The sequence below is a fragment of the Malania oleifera genome, chromosome 5, assembly GCF_029873635.1.
Source record: "Malania oleifera isolate guangnan ecotype guangnan chromosome 5, ASM2987363v1, whole genome shotgun sequence".
Classification (NCBI taxonomy): Eukaryota; Viridiplantae; Streptophyta; class Magnoliopsida; order Santalales; family Ximeniaceae; genus Malania; species Malania oleifera.
Genome location: NC_080421.1, coordinates 99,622,649 through 99,644,634, shown reverse-complemented (window position 1 = coordinate 99,644,634; position 21,986 = coordinate 99,622,649). Strand labels below are relative to the sequence as shown.

General features: G+C 37.7%; 1 protein-coding gene across 4 annotated transcripts; it reads right to left on the bottom strand.

Moving 5' to 3' along the window:
* Positions 1-1,076: 1,076 nt before the first annotated feature.
* Positions 1,077-2,607, bottom strand: LOC131156736 (stress-related protein). 4 transcript variants are annotated; one of them, XM_058110633.1, is made up of 3 exons: positions 2,476-2,607; positions 1,900-2,124; positions 1,077-1,797 (listed from the first exon to the last, which is right to left on the bottom strand). In XM_058110633.1, the coding sequence occupies exons 1-3, from the start codon at positions 2,509-2,511 to the stop codon at positions 1,387-1,389; spliced, it is 672 nt and encodes a 223-aa protein (XP_057966616.1). In that variant the 5' UTR covers positions 2,512-2,607; the 3' UTR covers positions 1,077-1,386. The 4 variants fall into 4 exon arrangements, with proteins under 4 accessions (XP_057966616.1, XP_057966615.1, XP_057966614.1 ...); XM_058110632.1 differs by having other exon boundaries at positions 1,900-2,166; positions 2,476-2,602; XM_058110631.1 differs by having other exon boundaries at positions 1,077-2,124; positions 2,476-2,604.
* Positions 2,608-21,986: the final 19,379 nt, after the last annotated feature.

The following is a 21,986-nucleotide window of genomic DNA, read 5'->3' as shown; positions in this document are numbered from 1 at the left end:
TTGGAGAGGTATCTCCACCTATAAGGAGGGATTACATGTTTGAACCGTACCGAGTGATGATATATCGCTTAGAGAGCGGTTTCCACCTATAAGGAGAGATTGTAGTGCCAGCTCCGCCCTGATTTAAAGGAACAAGATATATAATGAAAATCCTCAAGTGATTCTCTTGAGGCAAGGAAGTAGGCAAGTATAGTCAAAACTTGTAAATGAAGGTGTCATTCTCTCTATCCCTACATTCTTTATATTTCCGCACGTGAATATTTATATTTATGTTGTTGTGATTGTTGTAGATACCTGAGATTTGTTTTTTATATTGATTGGGAATCAAGTGTAATTTTCGCACTAATACTAAATAAATGAATTATATTAATTTTTTTTAAAACTCACACATCTTGCCTCTGTAGGAATATTCTGTTCATCTTTCCGTCACTTTCAACACACCATCCCTAGCTGAATACCGCCACCGCCACCGCCGGGGATATTTGAATCTACCGTCACAGGCACTCACGGGTGCGACGATAATGCCAAAGCACAACCAAATCGCGGAGTCGGAGATTGTCATGCACATCAGCGTTTACAACCAGAACGGCGACCGCTACAGGAAATGTACGTTCTGATCGAGCGTTACAGGAATATGGAGTCGGCATTCGCGGGGACATTACATGGGCGGGATATTCAATTTACGATATTGCCGGGCGGGAGGCTTCGGCTCGAGGGCGTCACGAAGGTGAAGATGAACATGTTTATTGAAGGCATGAAATCACCATGGCCACTGGCCAGCACCCAAACCCTGCAACCCCTTGTATAATCGCTTCCACTATTTAACTAGTTGAATTATTTTTATTTGTTCATTTACTTGTTTCTCTGGTCGGTCTGTTCAATCAGAGCCTCCATGTTCTCATGAGATTGAGCAATAAAATAAATTTTATTTTTATTTTTAAAGATCCATATATACTTCTTGTAAAATATCAAATATCATTATTTAGAATTATATGGGAATTAGTTACGTGTTTGATATTCATTTCTTCCATACACTTTTTGCAAAACTCAAAATAAATTTGTTGATTATGTATAAATTTCTTTGAAAAATTATTTAAATTTTTATTAAAAAAAAAAAAACACTGCTTGCATAATCTTCTTAACTCTCTATTGTCGCTAGACAATTTCTTTTCTTCAACATATCATTCCATAAAAACTCCTTCACTCTCTAACCATGCAAACTAAATCAAACAAAACAAATTACAAAAACATGAACAAAAAACAAAATCAGAGAACACACTTTTTTTTTTTCAATACATAAAGGCAAAAACACATCCTCCTCCTTAACCTTCATTCATAAATAAAAATCTTTATCACCAAATCCGATTCACCGGAACCATACTCTTCTCATTGTGATTTACCCTCCTTAAACACCTTGCCAATCCGATCTATTGGCACCAACGGCAGATATGACAATACCGCGTACCCTCTCTCCGCCGCGTATTGCACCCCCTCATTGTACTTCTCCGACCAGTACGCAGCCGTGGGAACCACCACCTGAGCCACCTGCGGGAACAGCGGCAGCCGGTTCAGCGACCGCCACCCCGCCACCGCATATTTCTCAGCCACCGGCTCGTACTTTCCGTACAGCTCCTTCGCGGTTGGTCCGTAGCTGGTACGAACAGTCCTCGCTATGTTTGCGGCGGCATCCGCCAAGCCGTATTGCCGGACCTCCGAGGCCACCGCGAATGCGTGGCTTGAAGCCTGCTTCGCTAGCGGCGGCACACGGCGATCCAACTTGGTCAGGGACCTGTCCACCTGAAAGACGGAACAATAATATATCATCCCGCGCATCATAGCGTCTGAAAGTAAATACACGCTGAAATTGGTAACGTGCGTGGCTAAAATAAGATGCATGACCTTGCGATCGGCGAGTTTGAGGAGTTCGAAAGGGACGTCTCGGAACTTCTCGTAGATCGGTCCGATTACGGTCTTCACGGTGCCCTCAATGGTCTCCACACCTGATTTCAGGGGACCGGAGTTTTTCTTCGCGAATCCGTAGAGGCTTGAGAAGCACACGACCACGTATACATATGCTAATTGAACAAAATATAGATATTTAAGGCTCCTCTCACCTTCTCGATCCTTCAATAAGAGAAAATCAGAACAGCAAATCACATAACACGTCTGCATCCCGAGAAAACGCAAGAAATATAACGGAAATTATTAAATAAAAGATTTAAATCATCATAGAATCGACATCGGAAAATAATATCTAATCAATTGCCACAAACTAATTCAGCTATTCTAACTACCATCTTCGTTTTCTGATGCTCAGAAAACCGGAAGAAAAAAAAAATTAGCTAGATTCAGAAGTTTTCTGCTTCCGTTTCATTTCCTCCTGTTTCCTGGAGACCAAACAGAAATCAATCTGATCTCAGAGAGAGAGAGAGAGAGAGAGAGGGGGGGGGGGAGGAAGTATTCAGATGCCCTTACCGTCTGTTGCTGCTGCTGTGGCTCAGCTTCGGCCATTTTCGAACCGTTTCGTAACCTTTCAAGCTCTGCGAAAGCAAGACCAGTCTGAATCGAGATGCTTTGATGGAAAACTGCAGTATAACCATTTACCCCTTCAACATCGATTTATAATTGGGCTGTATATAAGAATCAACGGCTAGAATTGGTTGGTTTAATACGTGGCGTTGTGTAGACGGCCGATGACGACTGACGCGTCAGCCTGGAGACCTTGCAGGCTAAGCTAGCTTTGTTAGTTAGACGAGCCCATCCCGTATTTCGTCAAGGCCCGTCTCTGTCAGACACGTGGAAGATAGAAATAGGTGACGCTTGTTATTGCCACGTGGAATCTTGAAATGACACTTGAGTACTACGTGGCGAGCAATGAATTGGGAAGATGCTGCATGGCACGGCTGACTATGCACCGGAATGGCACAGTCATCGAGGGGGCCCATCCGTGTGCGACGTCATTGGCTAATCACCTGTAGTAGGAGTTAGCAGAATCATGACTCAAAGTCGAGTTTTTTTCATATTTAATTTTATTATTTAATAAAATATTAAATAACAATTTGATTGGGAACTTTTTTTTTCCATTTTTGATGTGTGCCAACAGCGAGGATAATCTCGTTCAGAAATACTTACCTCTCCCCTCCTTTCTAATGCACGCACCTAGTGAGTTTTTTCCTGTTTTATTATAAAAATAAAATAAAATATAAAATAACACTCTGATTGGAAAATTTTTTTTCAAAATAATGCTCACGTAATCTCGCAGTTTCATACTGCAAGATTTAAACTGATGGCTACTCTACCTTCGATGCGTGGCAAAGAGAGAAACAGGGGGCAGGTGACGCATGGCGACGCTTGAAGAAATCTCGCAGCTCTAAGCTGTGAGATTTAATGAGACATCGAACCGAAACGTGACGCGTGGCTGCGAGATTTAATGAGACATCGAACTGGAACGTGATGCGTGGCGGAAATCTCACAGGACTAAGCTGCGAGATTTACGCCTGAAATCCATTCGCGTGGTGACACGTGGTAAATCTCGCAGGATCGTCCTGCGAGATTTGCTTCGTTTGCTGATATCCTTCTCGAGCTCTCTCAGAACACAATATCTCAAAAAACTCCTTCTACTCTGCTTGCTTCCTCTTGTGGGAAACTAAAATGAGTTTTTTCCCATTTTATTATAAAAAATAAAAAAAAATATTAAATAATACTGACTTTTTTTACAAATTTTAAATATAAAAATTTTAAAAAAGGATTTACATAAAAGAAATTATTGATTATAAATAAATATTTAGACATAAAAATTTGAATAAAATTCAAAAAAAAATTTCAAAAAATGATTCTAAACCCTGAAATTACAAAAAAAATACAAAAAAAAATTCTTATAATTTAATTTTATTGACGAAATGAATAATTTGTTAGTTAACTATTAAATTAAATGCATGTGGAATAAAAAAATTTGTCCTTAATAAAATGATATTTTAAAATGACATTAATTTAGTAAATAAAAAAATATATATGATTAATATAATGATTAAAGTCAAATAAGTAGATTAGAGACCGAAAAAAAATTTCGAATTGACTGTTTTGATGTTTTGGGCTAACTAATTATATAAGTATGACAAAATAATTTGTATTATTTCAAAATTTTATAAAAAAATAATTGAAAAAAATAAATTTCTCAATAAGTTATAAAAATGCCTAGTAATTATAATGCTACAAAATGTTTATTGGATATAATATTTAAATTAACAATTAAACATTTTGCAAAACAAATTTAAATTTATTATTTAAATTTAAATTTAAATTTGTAAAAAGGGAAAATTATAATTAAATTTAAATTATAACTTTAAAAAAATTAAATTTAATTAAATTTTAAATTTATAAGGGAAAGTTATATTTTAACAATTAAACAATTGTTATATTTTAAATTTAAGTTTTATAAAATTTATAAACTTAAATTTTATATTTTAAATTATAATTAAATATAATTATAATTAAATTTTAATAAAACACATTGTTAATTTTAACTGAGAAATGATTAAAATTATACGAAAATTATCTTAGGATACTATCATATGGGTAGGTAGATTATTCTTATTTAATTTATTATTTTGAGATAAGGTATAAAATTGTTTTTAATACACACACAAGTAATCTTACTTTGACTGCTCACGATACTAAATACATCGCAAAAAGTAAAATCCATTAACCAAATACCATACAAATTTTAGCGATACGAATTTTGCAGTAAAAAACAATTCAATTTAAGGAATTAACTTAACTAGACATGCAAATTTTAGCGATACGAATTATGTGTCATTTTTTATATTTTGCAGTATTGAATTCTTTAGAGATACGAAATATTAAATGATATATACAAGAATAAAAAAAATAATCAATTATATACAAATGAAATCAAAACAATCATTGATATACATACAAATAAAATGCAATGAAAATAATGCTAAACTACTCCGTGTCGCAGCGAAGTCGTCTCTGGGGTCGTGGTGGCTGCCGTCTGCGTCTACCCTCTCCCTTCTGGTCAACATCATCAGGTGTCCTGTCCCGTCGTGCTAGATGTGGATCCTCTCCCCCAAGAGATGCTGCATAATCATCATCAGCCATGCGGAGCGCACGCGATGAGAAATGATACGATGTCTCGGGACGAGAACGAGGCGGCATAGGGGGTGCATCGACCTCCACCCCATCGAAAAGATCGTCCAATAAAAATGACATCGATGGGGTAGCAGCAGAGTCGGATGGGTCATCAGTCGGTCTGCTCGACCGTTCGGCAATATCAGCTGCAGTGGAAGGCGCATAAGGCGCTAACGGGCCGAACAAGTACTCGGCCTGTACGACTGGTGGGGAGGACATGGGAGTCCCTGGACGACTAGAGGAGGCATGTCGACCTCCTCGCACTGGAGCTGGTCGACCTCCTCGTGCTGGTACATCAGGTCGACCTCCTTGTTCTATGATCCGTCGACCGTCCTCGTGGACGAGGTCCAGTGCAGCACTCATCAATCGGTGGATCGCAGGATCCGACGAGATCTGGTCTGCCTCAATAACTATGTCAGCCTGCAAAATATGAACATATATTATTAACGCATTCAAATCGGAACGTATATATCATAAAATGAGTTGTGGCATTAATCTTCTTATGAGGCTCAAATATATAGCTGCGGTCCTGTCGACGAAGCGGCGTGTGATAGACCTATACCAAGTAGAGTATGGGTCATCTAGACGCATCGGACCGTGCTCCGCCACTCCTCGTACGATGTAGTCGCACCGGCGTACTCGACCAGTCTGTGACCCCTCGACCGCGCCCATCCATGCCGTGGAGATCGTCCCCAACAATATCTACTCCCGAAGTCATAAAAGGGGCGGGAATGACCTGTCGAAAGCCGAACTGTCGCATGACTCGATCGGGGAGATACCATTCAATAATATGAAAGCATATGAGTGGCACTCAAGCTACCCACAGGTCCCTCCCGTCTACATAGGCAGGCGGCATGTTGGCTAAAATCTCTTCCGTGTAGGGCATCTATAAAAACTACAGTTAAACAAAACAAAAAGATAAGCGGACTATACACAATTGAAAGAAAGAAAGAATATCGTATGCTATACTTTAACTGATTTATACCTCATGCTCTCGGTGCATGTCCAACTCGAACCTGTACCAGGGCAATGTGTGAAGCGCAACCATCGATGCCCTCAAGTCGTCCCTCCATCTGTATAAGATGAAACGTAAGTTCCCAAATGCAAGACTACTACGTATTACGAATTAGTATTCGTAATAGTTATTGAGTGAATGAGAAGGGATAGATAAAATTTGTACTAACCGGTATGCTAGTGGGAGAGGATCAACTGGACGACCATCCTGACCCCTCTCAATCTGCAGGAAACCTCACCGCGTAGGCGCGAAAGAAGGAAATCTCTCCCAAGCCCAAACCTGGAGTAAGCGAAGGGGGCCCGCAATCTGTGTCTTCGAGTGGTGCGCGGCGCGACACATCTCCCTGTACAACCACGCCAAAGTGGCGGACCCCCAACTGTACGAGTGACACGCTCCGAAGTCCTCAAGGAGTGGAAGGAACATCAGATGCGCATAACTGCCGGAAATATCAGAGAAGATCACCCCACAAATCAAACGCAACAAGTGGGCTTGTGCGTGGCATGCTATCGTCTGAAAATCTGCATGTGCCGGGAGCTCACGAAACGCATCCCCCTAGAGGAACCGCATACGGATGCGTGCACCAACCAACTCGCTGTCAGGCGGAACGACGCCTAACAAACGCTTGCACATAGTACGCAGGGCGAGTCGACCCTAACGGTCTGTAGGTCCCTCCACTAGTCCGGCAATGCGACCAGTGACGGCTCGCCCATTAATCGGCAACCCGAACAAAACTGCTACGTCCTGTAATATGAAGGTGGCCTCGCCATGAGGTAGGTGGAACGTGTGCGTCTCGGGTCTCCATCGCTCCACCAATGTTGTGACAAGATGCCAATCAAACTAAATATGAGCAATCTGATAAATGCCATAAAACCCCGCATCGTGTATCAGCTGGACAATAAGGGGGTCTGCCTCTAACCAATGCTCCGCAAACTTCGTGCCCCCTCAGCAAAACAGGGGCTCCGCATGCCCATCAGCCCACGCTTAGTTGGCCCTGTGATGATCGCCCATCGTCAAGACGCTAGGATCGGACGACCCTGGATCAATCTGGAAAATGCATCGTTGCATCAGAATAGGTATATATAAAAAGAAAAAGGGTGTGAAAGAGTCTAAAACTGCATACGACATCAACGTGACGGTCCAGCTGCATCGGCCGAGTGGTTCCTTCTCGAACACCTTGTGCGATTATGTCATTCTTGATAACATATACTGCACGTACTCCTCTTCCTACCTTCCCTAGCATCCATCTCATTGTGTATACGGGAGCTCCTTTGATGACCTTTATGTCGAGCATACGCTGGATTTGCCTGTATAGTCGGCAATGACGATGCTGGCCAGTACGCCTCGTGCATAATCGGCTGAAAATCCGCAGCATATGTCGCATAATATTCGACGGTGCTCCAACAAGGCTCAACGTATTGCATGGCGTTCAGTCGTGTCTCCTCACATGCAGCGAGAAGGTTGGAGTATGGAAAGTGCAAGGCTTGCCACTTCCCACACGAGCAGACGTGCAAATCCTGAATGTGCAGGGTTTGCACGTTGTTTCCTTTATGAGGTCCCAACTGCGCAGTCGTGATGCTAAAAGTACCTCTAGACCGGTTGAACGTCGTCACGCGATGTCCGGTCGCCTTCAACTTCCTTCTTTCCATCGCAAGCAATATATGAGGAGTTAATGCATTTCCTCCTGATATTGCATTACGAGCAGCCTCCCTTCGGCTGTTGAAATAATGTGCAACGCGATAAAATGTCAATTGCACAAGGGCAGTGATTGGGAGGCTACGAGCGCCCTTAAGGACGGCGTTGAAACATTCGACGAGGTTTGTCGTCATGTTCCCATACCTTCTGCCACCATCGTGGCACTAAGTCCACATATGAGGAGCGATTTGATCGAAGAACGTCTTCGCGGGTTCCCCACCCTCATCGAAGATCTTCTCCATCCACATGTTAAACTTTCTGACCTGATACTCCCTTCCCACACGCTCAGCCATTCGCTTCAGATTGATACTGTGCACTTTCGTGCTGAAGTTGCTTACAACGTGTCGAAGGCAGAATTGGTGGTGCGCACGCGGTGGCTGCCAATCAGGATTGTGAGACACTGCAGCGATGATCCTTAGATGCCTATCTAATATAAGGCAAATGTCATCCCTATCGATAATGGAATAAAGACAACACAGAAACCAATTCCATGTGTCCAAACTTTCCTCTTGCACAATAGCGAATGCAAGGGGAAATATTTGCCTATTTGCATCCGGGCACGTCGCAATAAGGAGTTTTCCCTTATACTTACCGTACAAGTGTGTCCCATCTATACATATCACAGGAGGACAGTGGGGAAAACCCTGAATAGATGTTGCGAACGCCCAAAAGACTGATACAAATATTACGGTTTGATCGCTGCCTGGTATAGGGTTCCACCTCCACTTGACGACAGTACCAGGATTATAAGTGCACATTGCTTCCATCCACCTAGGCAACGTCTGATAAGACTTCTCCCAATAGCTGGATACTTGGGCAATTGCCTTCTGTTTTCCTAACCAAATTTTCTTTTATGAGATGGAATAGCCGAAACGACGATCTATGAATTCTTTCAATGTAGCGATTGAGGTCGACGCATCACCGCTTATCATATTCACAATCTCCTTAGGAATAAGGGACGACGTGATTTGGCTATGGTCTTGCGAGAGGAGTTCATTCAAGCATGTGTGCGGACCACCATATTGAGTGATTTCGAAGAATCGATATTTCTGACGATACATCGCACGCAGTCTCCAACTGCATTCAGAGTTCTTACACCTAACAACCCATAATAGTGGGGTCGACTGCAGGACGTGGAAGTCATGGTGCGTTTAAGCGTGGTATATTCGCACAACAGCTATCAATTGATCTTTCGACCCGAATAGCATCCCTTTACTCAGTTCTGATGATGCATCCCAACGAGTTACTCGTATAGGAAGCTTGTCACCATGGGACAAATCTACAGCATCTACGTCAATTACACCATACATAGGAGGTTCGTCCATGAAATCTGCCGTATACGTGGCATCATTCGATTGACGGGGGGGTGGGTCAACATCACCGGGAACTCGTTTGTCCCTTCACCAATTTCCTCCTCGTACGTGTCATCTTGTAAATGAACATCGTTCGTGATGTTCATCCCCATGTCCAGCGCGTTATTCGCTATTGCGAACAACGATCTTGGTTGTTCTGCTGAAACATCTTCGCAAACACCATGATAATTCGTTTGAATAGTAGTTCCTTCGTACGTCTGTGCCTCGAATGACGATCGTGGACATTCGTTCATATCCACAACAGGCATCCCACCAACGTCTGCATCTTCTTCCTCCGCTTCAACCATGTGCTCAATAGACGTTCCTGGCTGCCCATCTACAGCGACACCCATTTGAGGAATGAGTTCGATATACAGTTGCACAGTCAAATATGTCGTCCCTACGCAGTGTGCATCCAACACCATGCGCAAATCATAATCACTAGTTACGGGAACAACCTCATAGAAGATTGTATCATGATGCCCCTTAATCGAGTATCTTGCGGTTAGCTGCAATGCATATTGATTTGGATCAATATGCAAATACTTGTATATCTTCATATGCAATTTAGTTAATTTACACCTATGACCAATTCTAATAGGTTGAACTAGCGGAATACTATAACTAACACCGGTTTGTCCGGTTATAATGTTACCCCCCATGTACAACAATACCGGAACCGGAATACTGCTTGAACTTCCTGCCATTTAGATTGACGCCCGAGAAATATAAAAGACCTACGCAAAACAATAATTTTATGTATAAGTCATATGCTAAATGAATAGTGAACAAAAATTATTTTCAATACGTTCATGTGCATGCAATATTCTTTAAATGTTTCACTTGTCACTTTGAAAATATTCTTGCATGCAATTCTGACTTCTCTACGAAAAGTCGTATCGAAATTTCGGCAGCATGCCAAGTGTAATTTGAACATTTACCCATTTTTACAATGACCCTTAAACGTTTGCAGACAATATAATAATATAGTTTAAGCATGCGAGAACCTATGATATCTACCAGTATGCAATTCACATCACTGCATCAGCCATGCAGGAGGCATTTAAATTCGCGCTTAGAAAAAAAATACTTTTAGATATAACATATAATATCTTTGAAACTTTTTTGTAAGCAAGCCTTCAATTAATGCGTGTGTCACAAATATTTATTTTATATTTCATAAAAATTAATTAACATTTTATATTTATATTATATAATAAAATTAATTATATATATATATATGTATGTATATACATATCTCAAATATAGATTCAAAAGCTCCAAAACATAATGTGCCATTGAGTGTATACTAAATAATTAACTTATAATTCCTTCAACTTATATGCATGCCACTATCATATTCACATTGCTGCCAAACATGAATAAAAAATTATTTTTAATATATCATTTATCTCCAATGAACTCATCTTGTCACTAATTTAGAAAGTTATTTTTTATACATAAGAAAGAAAATGAGATTCATTTTTTTATTTTTTCGTAAACAAAATTTGGGAGTAGTGAGAATCCACACATCAGTTATGATTCAAGTTTAGGTTATGTTGAATTTTATCTAAATTTTAACAAGTTTATATATAAAGTTTCAAATTTGTGTCATCAAATACAATATAATTTAAAATTTTTGATAAGTCAATATAGAGAAGTGATGCGAAAAGCTTGATAAAGATGACACTACAATGATACATCTAAATAATTATCTCACAAAGGGAACTAGTTAACCACATACCTTTTGTCATTTATATAGTTTGTATAAATTCCTCCTATCTTATTACTCACAATCTCTCTTTACTTTATTTTATTTTGTTTAGCTTCCTTCAAAAATTCGATTGTTTCAAATATGTATTTGTATTTATCATGTTTATTTACTTACTAGCTAATTAAGATATTAAGGACAAACATTTTAAAAATAATTAATTACTCGAGATAAATAAGGGATGTTATGTACACATCTCGTGTTTTCATTGATTAATTTGGTGAAATATTTTTTTCTCTATGTAATTTTTAGTGTTTGATATTATGAGCTCGTGGTGCCGTATTGATTTTTAAAATTTAAGTAACTTCATTTAAGCGAATTGTCTTATTTAATGTAACCAATCCTTTTATATTTCAACATAATGTATGATAATCTTGAAATATATAGCCCTTTTATTTGCATATATGCATGTCAAAAGAATAAATTTCTTTTTCGATTTGAAAAATTGTAAGAAGGGTTTTCAAAAAATTAACAATTAAGTGTAAAAAACAGCTTATGTAGTACTTCTATGCATGTGTTGTTTAATTCTAATTGGTTTAACCCATATAGCTTATTAGATAGAAGTCTACCTACTAATTTATCCTTTTTAGGTGGCTACCGCTGTCACTCCTCATGTAAGAAGTCTAAAAATAACAACAATTTTTATTTTTTTTCATTTTCTTTCATGTGACTCTAATAAATAATAAATATTGGTAAAAGATTAACTTTTTCTACGTCCATAATTTTATAATAATTTAGTTGGTGGGACAGCCAAAGGTATCTCAATTAAGTCATTTTGATAATGTAAATATCTATTACATGTTAAACTATCCTAACTCTTTGTCTCAATTTATACTTGATGATCAAGGAGACACGCATAACTAGTACACCCAAATAATAGATAATGTAAATTATGGATCAATTCATCTAATAATGGTTTTGTAATTAAAGAACCTTATCAAAGTGAGTTAAGACCCACAAACAACACAAAAAATACAAACAAACAAAAGTCCTAAATAATATTTCTTCTTTGATATTAATGAATATGTAAATTTAAAATATTGAAGATAAAATTTGAAGCATAAATATAAGATCAATATACTTTTTTTTATTTAAAATATTCAAGATTAAATTATTAAAAATTTACATGATATTATACATAATTTGCATTATATATATATTTATAGTATATCGGTTTGGTTTGGTTAATTGTGATTATTGAATGGGCCAAATAAAAACCAAACTGATAAATGAAAAAAATTAAAATTTTGTGACCAAAATTGAACCAAAGAAATGGTTAACCAATTTTTCGATTTGGTTTGGTTTGATGTTGTGGTTCGATTTTTTATTATGAAACATAGATTCTTAAGTAATATCAATTAAGCAAATAATAAATAAATTTTCTAAACTGAAATTAAACATTCAATTTCTAAAGATAATAATAATAAACTTGGAAATGGAAAAAAAAAATTATTTTCAAGAACTAAACAGGCCCTAAGTGTACAGCAATACCAAATTCTACAAATCATTATGCAGAGTATATACACATACTAATAGAGACACAAACGTTAATGAAATTATTAATTAAAAAAACTAACCTTCCTCTAGATGCAGCAACGAACCCAAATAGTCGGAACGCAAATATGATATCAAACCAACTCAAAACATAAAATAAATCTCAGTAAGTTAAATAATCTATTCATGTTTTTTTTCTAAATAACAAATAACATACCCTACCCCATCTTCGGCCCTTAAATAGCCTTGCCTCGCCTTCGCCCGAACGGTCACCTGCCACCTCGAACGGTAACCTGCCAACGGTCCTCTACAAGCTCGAACGGTCTGCAACTTTTCTCCTCTGCAATATTGTGTTCTGAGAGGGCTCGGGAAGGATTTGAGCAGACGAAGCAAATCTTGCAGGACGATCCTGCGAGATTTACCATGTGTCACCACACGGATGGATTTCAGGCGCAAATCTTGCAGCTTAGTCCTGCGAGATTTCCGCCACGCGTCACGTTCCAGTTCGATGCCTCATTAAATCTCGTAGCCACGCGTCACGTTTCGATTCGATGCCTCATTAAATCTCACAGCTTGGAGCTGCGAGATTTCTTCAAGCGTCGCCACGCGTCACCTGCCCCCTGTTTCTCTCTTTGCCACGCGTCGAAGGCAGAGTGACCATCAGTTTAAATCTCGCAGCATGAAGCTGCGAGATTACGTGACCATTATTTTGGGAAAATTTTTCCCAATCAGAGTGTTATTTTATATTTTATTTCTTTTTTATAATAAAACGGGAAAAAATTCTGCACCTAGACTTAGCTAAAACTCTCTCTCTCCTCTCTCTCTCTCTCCACTGCACCCCTAATTGTTAGCTACCTTCCTTTAACCTTTTGTCTTTATATTATATACGCAAATTAATAAATTTAAAATTTTATAAATAAAAGAAAATATAGGTAAAAGTAGCATGTGAAAAAATAAAATAAAATAAAAATTAGAGAATAGGTTTAATCTAATAAGTACAAATTATTTATACTTTTGTACTTATTAGACTGAATCTATTCTCTAATTTTTATTTTGTTTTTTTATTTACATGCTGCTTTTACCTATATTTTCTCTTATTTATAAAGTTTTAAATTTATTAATTGGTGTATTTAATATTACTAAAAAAATATTTCCGGTGGTCGAGTCATGCAAAATATTTAGCTCCATAAAAATTTATGAGTACTCGTGTTTATAAAATAAGAAAAAAATTCAAACTTTGATTTTTCCCTTGCAAATAATTTGTAAGTACTTTTCATGCATTGAAAAAATAATTTTACATTGGGAGGTTGTGAAATCAGGACTCTGTAATTAGAAACAAAGTCACCGGCCCACCATTGATATCATAACCCCAGCTGAAATTGAGCTTCTTATATGTGTGTGTGTGTGTGTACCCAATGGGTACTAGACTATCTGCCTGATAAACCAATATATAATCCCTAATATTTTTCAAGTACTTGATTATATGCTTTACCACAGTCCAGTGTTCTCACTTTAGGTTAGACTGATATCTACTGACCATGCCTAAGGCGAAACAGATATCAGGTCTAGTGCAAAGCATAGCATACATGAGACTTCCTATTGCTGATGTATAAGGAATTGCCTTCATGTTCTCTACCTCAATTGATGTTTTAAGAATTTGATCATTGGATAAAGAGATTCTATGTCTGAAAGGGAGTAACCCTTTCTTGGAATCTTGTGTTGACTTTTTGGTCAGATCCCTGTTTTAATTATGACAAACCACAGTATCCCATCTATATGCTTTGAGTACTTAAGCAAGTTTATGTTTTAGTTAGCACATATGATGATGCAATGTGGAAGTCATAAGAGCACCTGAACGAGCACACCCTGGTGTATTCCATGGAATTGCAAAGGAGCAATGCATGAAGATCGATTTATGTTTCAAGTTGTATTATATTTTTATATTTATCATTCGGGTCTGTAATTATAATCCTTGGTCTGTAATAATTAATGTATGACATACATGATAGGATTATAACTCAAATGACTATAGGGAAACCAAATAACCGTAGGGCAACCTTCTATCGACCGATGCCGGATTTTTTCAGTCGGCTCTCAAAGACCTTAAACTGGCCATAGGACACTATTATGCATGAAAATGTTCTCTATTGACTTAAAATTAATCATTATATGAATAAGGACAACCTTATAAAAAGAATAGGACTGAAATGCTCAAAAAGGGCATATTCGGTCGACCGAACGTTAATATATAGGGATCTTCGGTCGACCGAACCTCCATCGAGTCAACAGTTTGACCCTTCGGTCGACCGACCTTAAAATGAGCTGCAACGCTCTGGTCGACCGAGCTGACATGTGGGGAGATCCCAACTATCTAATCGACCGAACTTATAGAAGGAAATTTTCCTGGTCGACCGAACCTCGAAGGGTTCAAAATTGCCTTTGGACAGTCGACCGAACCTGTAATTCAAAATTCTCCCAGTCGACTGAACTTAGTGAGATGGTCAACCGAACCTTAAAAATGGCCGACCAATCCTCTCGAGTTGTCAAATTTTTTACCGAGTTAAATGGGGTTAATTTTTTTAAACAATTTTAAAATAAATTTAATAATTACCCATATGTTCCCAACGGTCAAAATTTTGGGCATCTCTATATATATGTCCTCATTTGCCCTAATTAAGTGTTGATTAGCAAATAAGATTAACCAAAAATCCTCTTAAATTTCCTAAACCCTATTTGTTCATTCAAACCCTATACACTCTTTATTTTGCTATTCCCTTGATAGATCAAGTTCCCAAAAGTGTTATTAAGTGATTCATATTGCTAAAACTCTCCTTACTTACATTGATTGTTATTTTCATTGAGAGTTTTTAGTTAGGGTTCTTCCCCCGTTTTAAATAATAAATCTTTGAGTGGGAATACCCTTACAGCTAATGAGTCTTTGCATCTTGCAATTGATTGCAAGACTCATAAAACTTGTGATATTTGATTTGCAAAAATATTTTTACACAAGCTTATATATTTTCAAATATCTCTTGAGCTATTAATTTTAAGAAAATTTTATTTGAGATATTTTGAATATTATTGTTAGAACACTTTGAAACTTGTGGTGATTGATGTACATTGATTATTTGTTTTAAAGTTTGCTTGGAAATACACTTTAGGTCTTAACTGTTGATTTACATTAACTTGAGTGTTATTACACACATATTTGCACTGAGCTTATAGTTCTTATCTGTTTGAGGTGCATTGATTAGTGTTTGTGCTGAATTGATACATAGTCTGCTTAGTTAAGAAGCATTTATTTATACGCCAAATTTTTATATATTTTGTATTCTAGACATGGGCCTGAAGAGGGAGACTAGCCCTGTTGAATAGTCCCGGATTGGCTTAGATCCGGTTAGGAAAGTTAGGTGCACTATCCTGCTAAGGTGTGGTTGTAGGTTGAGGTCAACCCTGTTAATTGATCTGGTTGTAACCGGTGCCGCTCCACCCATTAAGTGAACATTAGTGGAATTCTCAGGCTTACGAGTTAGAGGCGGGGACGTAGGCATAGTTGGTTGAACCCTGATAACATATCGTGTGTACACTTTACTTTTCCGTAATTTATTTTTTGCATGTGTATGTTATTTTATGAATGTTGCGCATAATTTAATTTCCGCATATTATCTGCACATTTGGGTTTATGTGTATATAGAAAGACCCTAAGTTGTGAAATACTATTGTTGGATTAGTTAAACTTAGGACAAAATTTTAAATACCCAATTCACCCCCCTCTTGGGAATACACTAAGGCTAACATCTTATATGTTAAAATGGGCAAGAATCATATTGACATAAGTAGCTTGTGATAAGCCCAACATCCTTTGCTTGCGATCTCGCAAAAGCTTGATCCTAAGGATGTGACTAGCTTCTCCAAACTCCTTCATGTCGAACTGTCTGGATAACCATACCTTAACCAAAGATAATACCATCACATCATTTCCGATGAGTATGATATCATCCACATATAGCACCAAGATTACCACCACGTTTCCATCAGGATTTTTGTATACATATGACTCATCAAGACATTGATCAAAACCATAAGATTTAATGGCTTGATCAAAATGGATGTTCCAAGACCTAGATGTCTGCTTAAGTCCATAAATGGACTTCTTAAGCTTGCACAACATGTGTTGTTGGCCTACTGCTGCAAAACCATCTGGTTGCACCATATAGATGCACTCATCAAGAATTCCATTAAGGAAAGCTTTCTTGACATCCATTTTCCAAATTTCATAATTGAAATGAGCTGCAATTGATAAGAGAATCCGGATAGACTTTAGCATGGCTACCGGCGAGAAAGTTTCTTCATAATCAATTCCCTCTTTCTGAGTAAACTATTTCGCAAAAAGCCTAACCTTGAAGGTTTCCACCCTCCCGTCTTCTCCTCTCTTCTTCTTATAGATCCTCTTGCATCCGATGGGTTTTATCCCTTCGGGTGGCTCTATAAGATCCCAAACTTGATTAGAGTACATGGACTCCATATCTCATTTCATAACCTTATGTTAGAGTTCTGCATCTTTATCTTGAAGTGCTTCACAGTAGTTGCCGGGTTTGGTATCCAGTTCATCAGGGATCCTGTCATAAGACTCTCCCAAAAACATATATCAATCAGGCTGGTGTACAACCCTCCCACTACGATGAGGCATGTTTTGTTGTGTTGATCTTGATCCTTGTGCAACATCATTCTGCCCTAATTGTACAACCGGCGTATTGATGGTAGCTACATGTGATGGGCTAGACTCAGCTTGAGTTATAACTTCCTCCCTTTACGACGAGGCAACGAGATGTCAATAACTCTGTCTTGTGGAGGTTCTTATTGCACTATTGGTATAGCTGATATATCTCCTCTCAACTCTTCTAGAACAATCCTACTCGGGTTAACTGAATATTCTCTTGTCTTGACCCTCACCTAATGATACCCTGTTTGAAGTTTAATTTTTTTGGAGAAGACTTGTGTTCCCGAAGTTGGTTAAACAAGTCATATGTACAGAGTAGTGGGTACTTGTTTTTAATTGTCACCTTACTTATTTCTCGATAATCGATATACATCCTTAACAACCCGTCTTTCTTTTAATAAACAAAACCAGTATTCCCAATGGTGACACACTGGGTCCGATGAATTCTTTATGCATTGAATCCTATAACTGATGTTAACTTTGGTGTATTCCCAAGAGGAGGGTGAATTGGAATTTTAAACTTTTCTCCTAGGTTAAACCAGATATTAGTATTACACAACCTACGGTTTGTCTATGCAGTTCCAAATGCGCAAATAAATATAACGCGTGGAAATTAAATCATGCGCAAAATTCACAATATAACATAGACGTGCGAAAATATAAATTGCGAAAATATAAACAGTGTACACAAGATGTGTTATCGGGGTTTAGCCAATTGTGCCTACATCTCCGCCTTTAGCTCGCAAGCTTGAAGATTCCACTAATGCTCACTTAACGGGCGAAGCAGCACCAGTTACAACCAGGTCAATTAACAGGGCTAACTTCAACCTACAAATACACCTTACCAGGATGGTGCACCTAGCTTTCCTAACCGGGTCTAAGCCAATCCGGAACTATTCAACAGTGTTAGTCTCCCTCTTCAGGCCCACGCCTAGAATATAACGAATAATTAAATTTGTGTACACGAAAATATGCTTCCACACAAGCAGTTATGTACTACAATACCACATAGTATAATCAATGCACACCAATCATGTAAGAATTATAAGCTCAATGGTGTATATGTGCAAGCAACACTCGGTACAATATATAATCTCAAATATGCACAAGAGTGTTCAAATAAGCTAATTTTTGAAAGCAAAGTATATCAAATCTCAATATCAGATTAGTGTTTCAAAGATGCTAGTAATAATATTCAAATGAATTAAAAAATATTTTCTCAAATGTGTCAAGCACAAGAGTTGTTTGAAATCAAATTTTGTAAAATATTTTGCACACACAAAAATTATAGGCTAAGGTATCTTGCAATATTGATTCAAAAACCCACAAGCCACAAAGTTCTCCACACACCAGATTTATTAAATTAAATCAGTGGAGAACTTTAGCCCTAACACTCAATCAACAAGAAATACAATATAAGTGTTTGAGTAATATTGGATTGAGTATAAACACTCTAGGCACTCTCACAAAGGTTGGTTATTCAAGAAATTTGGGGTAAGAGAGTGTATGGTAGTAGTATGTGAAAAATAGGCTTGGGAAATTTGAGAGAGAATTTTTCTTAATCATAATGTTAATCCCCACTAATTTTGAAAAATGAAAGCATATATATAGAGAATGGGCAAATTATGACCATTGGGGACATAAGGGTAATAATTAAAAAAGTTTTAAAATAAGTTTAGGCCAAATGACCCCATTTTAACCTCGGTAAAAACTGAGCAACTCAAGAGGGTCAGTCGACCATCTTGATGGTTTGGTCGACCGTGGTGCTCAATTCAGTCGACCAAGGAGAATTTGAACTGAGTGTTCGGTCGACCATTTAAAAGGCGATTCTGAACCTCTGCGGTTCGATTGATCGTATTAGGTTCGTTTGACCGAACTTTACGAACTTCGATCGACCAGCATGAGAATTAACTAGTTTGGTCGGTCGACCAAAGTGTTAAAGTTTCCCATATAGGGATTCGGTCGACCAGGGTGTTGCTTTATGTTTCTAGTCGATCAACCGAAGGGTCAAAATGTTGACCCGGTGGAGGTTCAGTCGATCGAATGGTTTTGTGTATTACAGTTCGGTCGACCAAACATGCCCTTTTAGAGCATTTCAATTCTATTTTCTTTATAATGTTGTCCTTATACATATAATGATTAATTTTAAAATAATAGGGCACATTTTTATGCAAACATGAGGGTGTTAAGGTCAGTATGAGTTCTTTGAACTTATCTAGAACTTACATGCATGCTATGTAGGGATTATTACAGACCTTTTTCCTATGTTACTATTACAGACCTAAATAAAGCAATAATATAGATTACAATAGAAAAGAAATCTTCTAGGTCTTTAGTCTTAGAGTCTTCATATGCTATCAAGTGATTTGCTTATATGGACCTGCACACAGACTTGATAGACATCAAATACCTGAGTATTTGTCATTATCAAAACTGAGTATGACCTATAAGGTCAAGTGCATAAAATAATTCGAGTGCATAACTCTGGGGGGGAGAATTTATCTTTCATGGTTATAAATTGAAATGCTCTCTTGATATCATATCTTTTATGCTTATATAAATAGCATTTCCGCACTATTCATGACCGCCAGGGTAGAGGTGATGTAGATGTTCCCTTACAGGTTCAGGGAGATGTTAAGACTAATGAGCAGTTGATAGTGCCAGAGATTCCACCAGAGATTCCATCCAGGAGATTTGCCAGAGACCGACATCCTTCTACTCGGTATTCAGCAGAACAATTTGTGTTATTGACTGATGGGGAAGAGCCCCAGTGTTTTACAGAAGTCATGGAAGATGAACACAATACAGAGTGGGCTGAGGCCATGTAAGATGAGATGCAGTCATTGCATGATAACCATACCTTTGAGTTAGTGAAGCTACCTAAAGGAAATAAAGCTTTGGAGAACAAGTGGATTTATAATAAGAAGCTGAATGAGTTCTTTTCACAGCCATGACACAAAGCTAGATTGGTTGTAAAAGGGTTCGATCAGAGAAAATGTATTGTCTTTGATGAAATCCTCTCTCCAATTGTAAATATGTCATTGATCCGTACAGCACTCGGCTTAGCAGCTAGTCTTGACTTGGAAGTTGAGCAGATGGATGTGTAAACTGCCTTCCTTCATAGTGATTTGGAAGAAGAGATTTATATGAAGCAGTCGGAGCATTTCAGAGTGAAGGGGAAAGATGATTATGTTTGCAATCTGAAGAAAAACTTATATGGTTTGAAACAAGCACCAAGACAGTGGAACAAGAAGTTTGAGTATGCTATGGGGGAGTAAGGCTACAAGAAGACAACTTCAGATCACTGTATATTTGTTCAAAAAATCTCTGATGATGATTTTATACTTTTACTGCTTTATGTGGATAACATGCTGATTGTTGGTAGGAATGCTTCAAGGATTAACCAGTTGAAGAAGTAATTGAGTAAGTCATTTGCTATGAAGGATTTGGGGCCAGTAAAGAAAATTATTAGCATAAGAATCAGTCGTGACATGAGTGCCAAGAAGTTATATTTGTCACAGGAGGAGTACATTGAGAAAGTGTTTCAGATGTTCAATATGGACAAAGCAAAAGTGGTTAGCTCTCCTATTACTACCCACTTCAGACTAAGTACACAGGAATGTCCTTCTACAGATAAGGAAAATGAAGACATGGAAAGAATTCCTTATGCTTTAGTAGTAGGAAGTTTGATGTATGCAATGGTTTGCACAATACCAGATATAGCCTATGCAGTTGGTGTAGTTAGCCGATTCTTGACAAATTCGGGAAAAGAGCATTGGAATGCAGTGAAGTGGATCATGAGGTATCTTTGAGACACTTTTGGTTTGAGACTTGGTTTGGGAAACAGACAACCATTGTTAGTTGGCTACACAGATGCAGATATTGTAGGGGATATCGATACTCGTAAGTCTATTTCGAGCTATTTGATAACTTTTGCAAGTGGGGCTATAGCTTTGCAATCGAGATGTCAGAAGTATATTGCTCTTTCTACGACAGAGGCAAAGTTCATTGTAGCAATGGAAGCGACTAAAGAGTTGCTATGGGCAAAAAATTTCTTGAGAGAACTTGGTTTCAAGTAGCAGAGGTATGTGTTGTTTTGTGATAGCTAAAGTGCTATTCATCTTGCTAAGAATTTTAATTTTCATGCAAGATCGAAGCACATTGATATACGATACCATTGGATCAAAGATGTATTGAAAGATAAGTTACTGGAACTTGAGAAGGTTCACATTAATGATAATGGTTCTGATATGTTAACAAAGACACTACCAAGGGAGAAACTTGAAGTTTGTTATTCGATCGTTAGGATGATGATTCCCTCTATATAGTCAAAAAGGGGGAGATTTGTTGGGTTATTTCCTTCCATGTGAAGAAAAGCCCAAGAGGGGGGTGAATTGGCTTTAAAAATTTCTTTTAATTCCTTTTTATTTTATTTATTTTAACCAATTTTTGACTTATTTGTTTAATTTGTTAAGCACTCAAGAACTTAGTTTCTTTATTTAGTCGTTAACCATACAAACATCCGATCATTCAACCAAACCAATCAACTATAATTAGAAAGCAAACAAACAAGCCAATACACAGCACTTATGTAATATAAAAACTCAAAATGGTTGTTTGTTGATATTATCCAAATCCGAACCAAACCCTGTAGTGAATGAGAATTTATGTTTGCTGATGTAAAACCTTGTATAAATGAATCCAATCACTCTTTCCAAATATTTAGAATTCAATTATACTCTTGGTAAATTTATCTTTGGGGTGTTAACCAAGTAATGTACTCCTATATGG

Excerpts from the sequence above, each read along its gene's own strand:
- LOC131156736 (XM_058110630.1), bottom strand. The coding sequence starts at position 2,511 with ATGGCCGAAGCTGAGCCACAGCAGCAGCAACAGACG. Across the intron at positions 2,167-2,475 it reads CACAGCAGCAGCAACAGACG|ACGTGTTATGTGATTTGCTG; the intron begins GTAAGGGCATCT and ends CTCGGGATGCAG.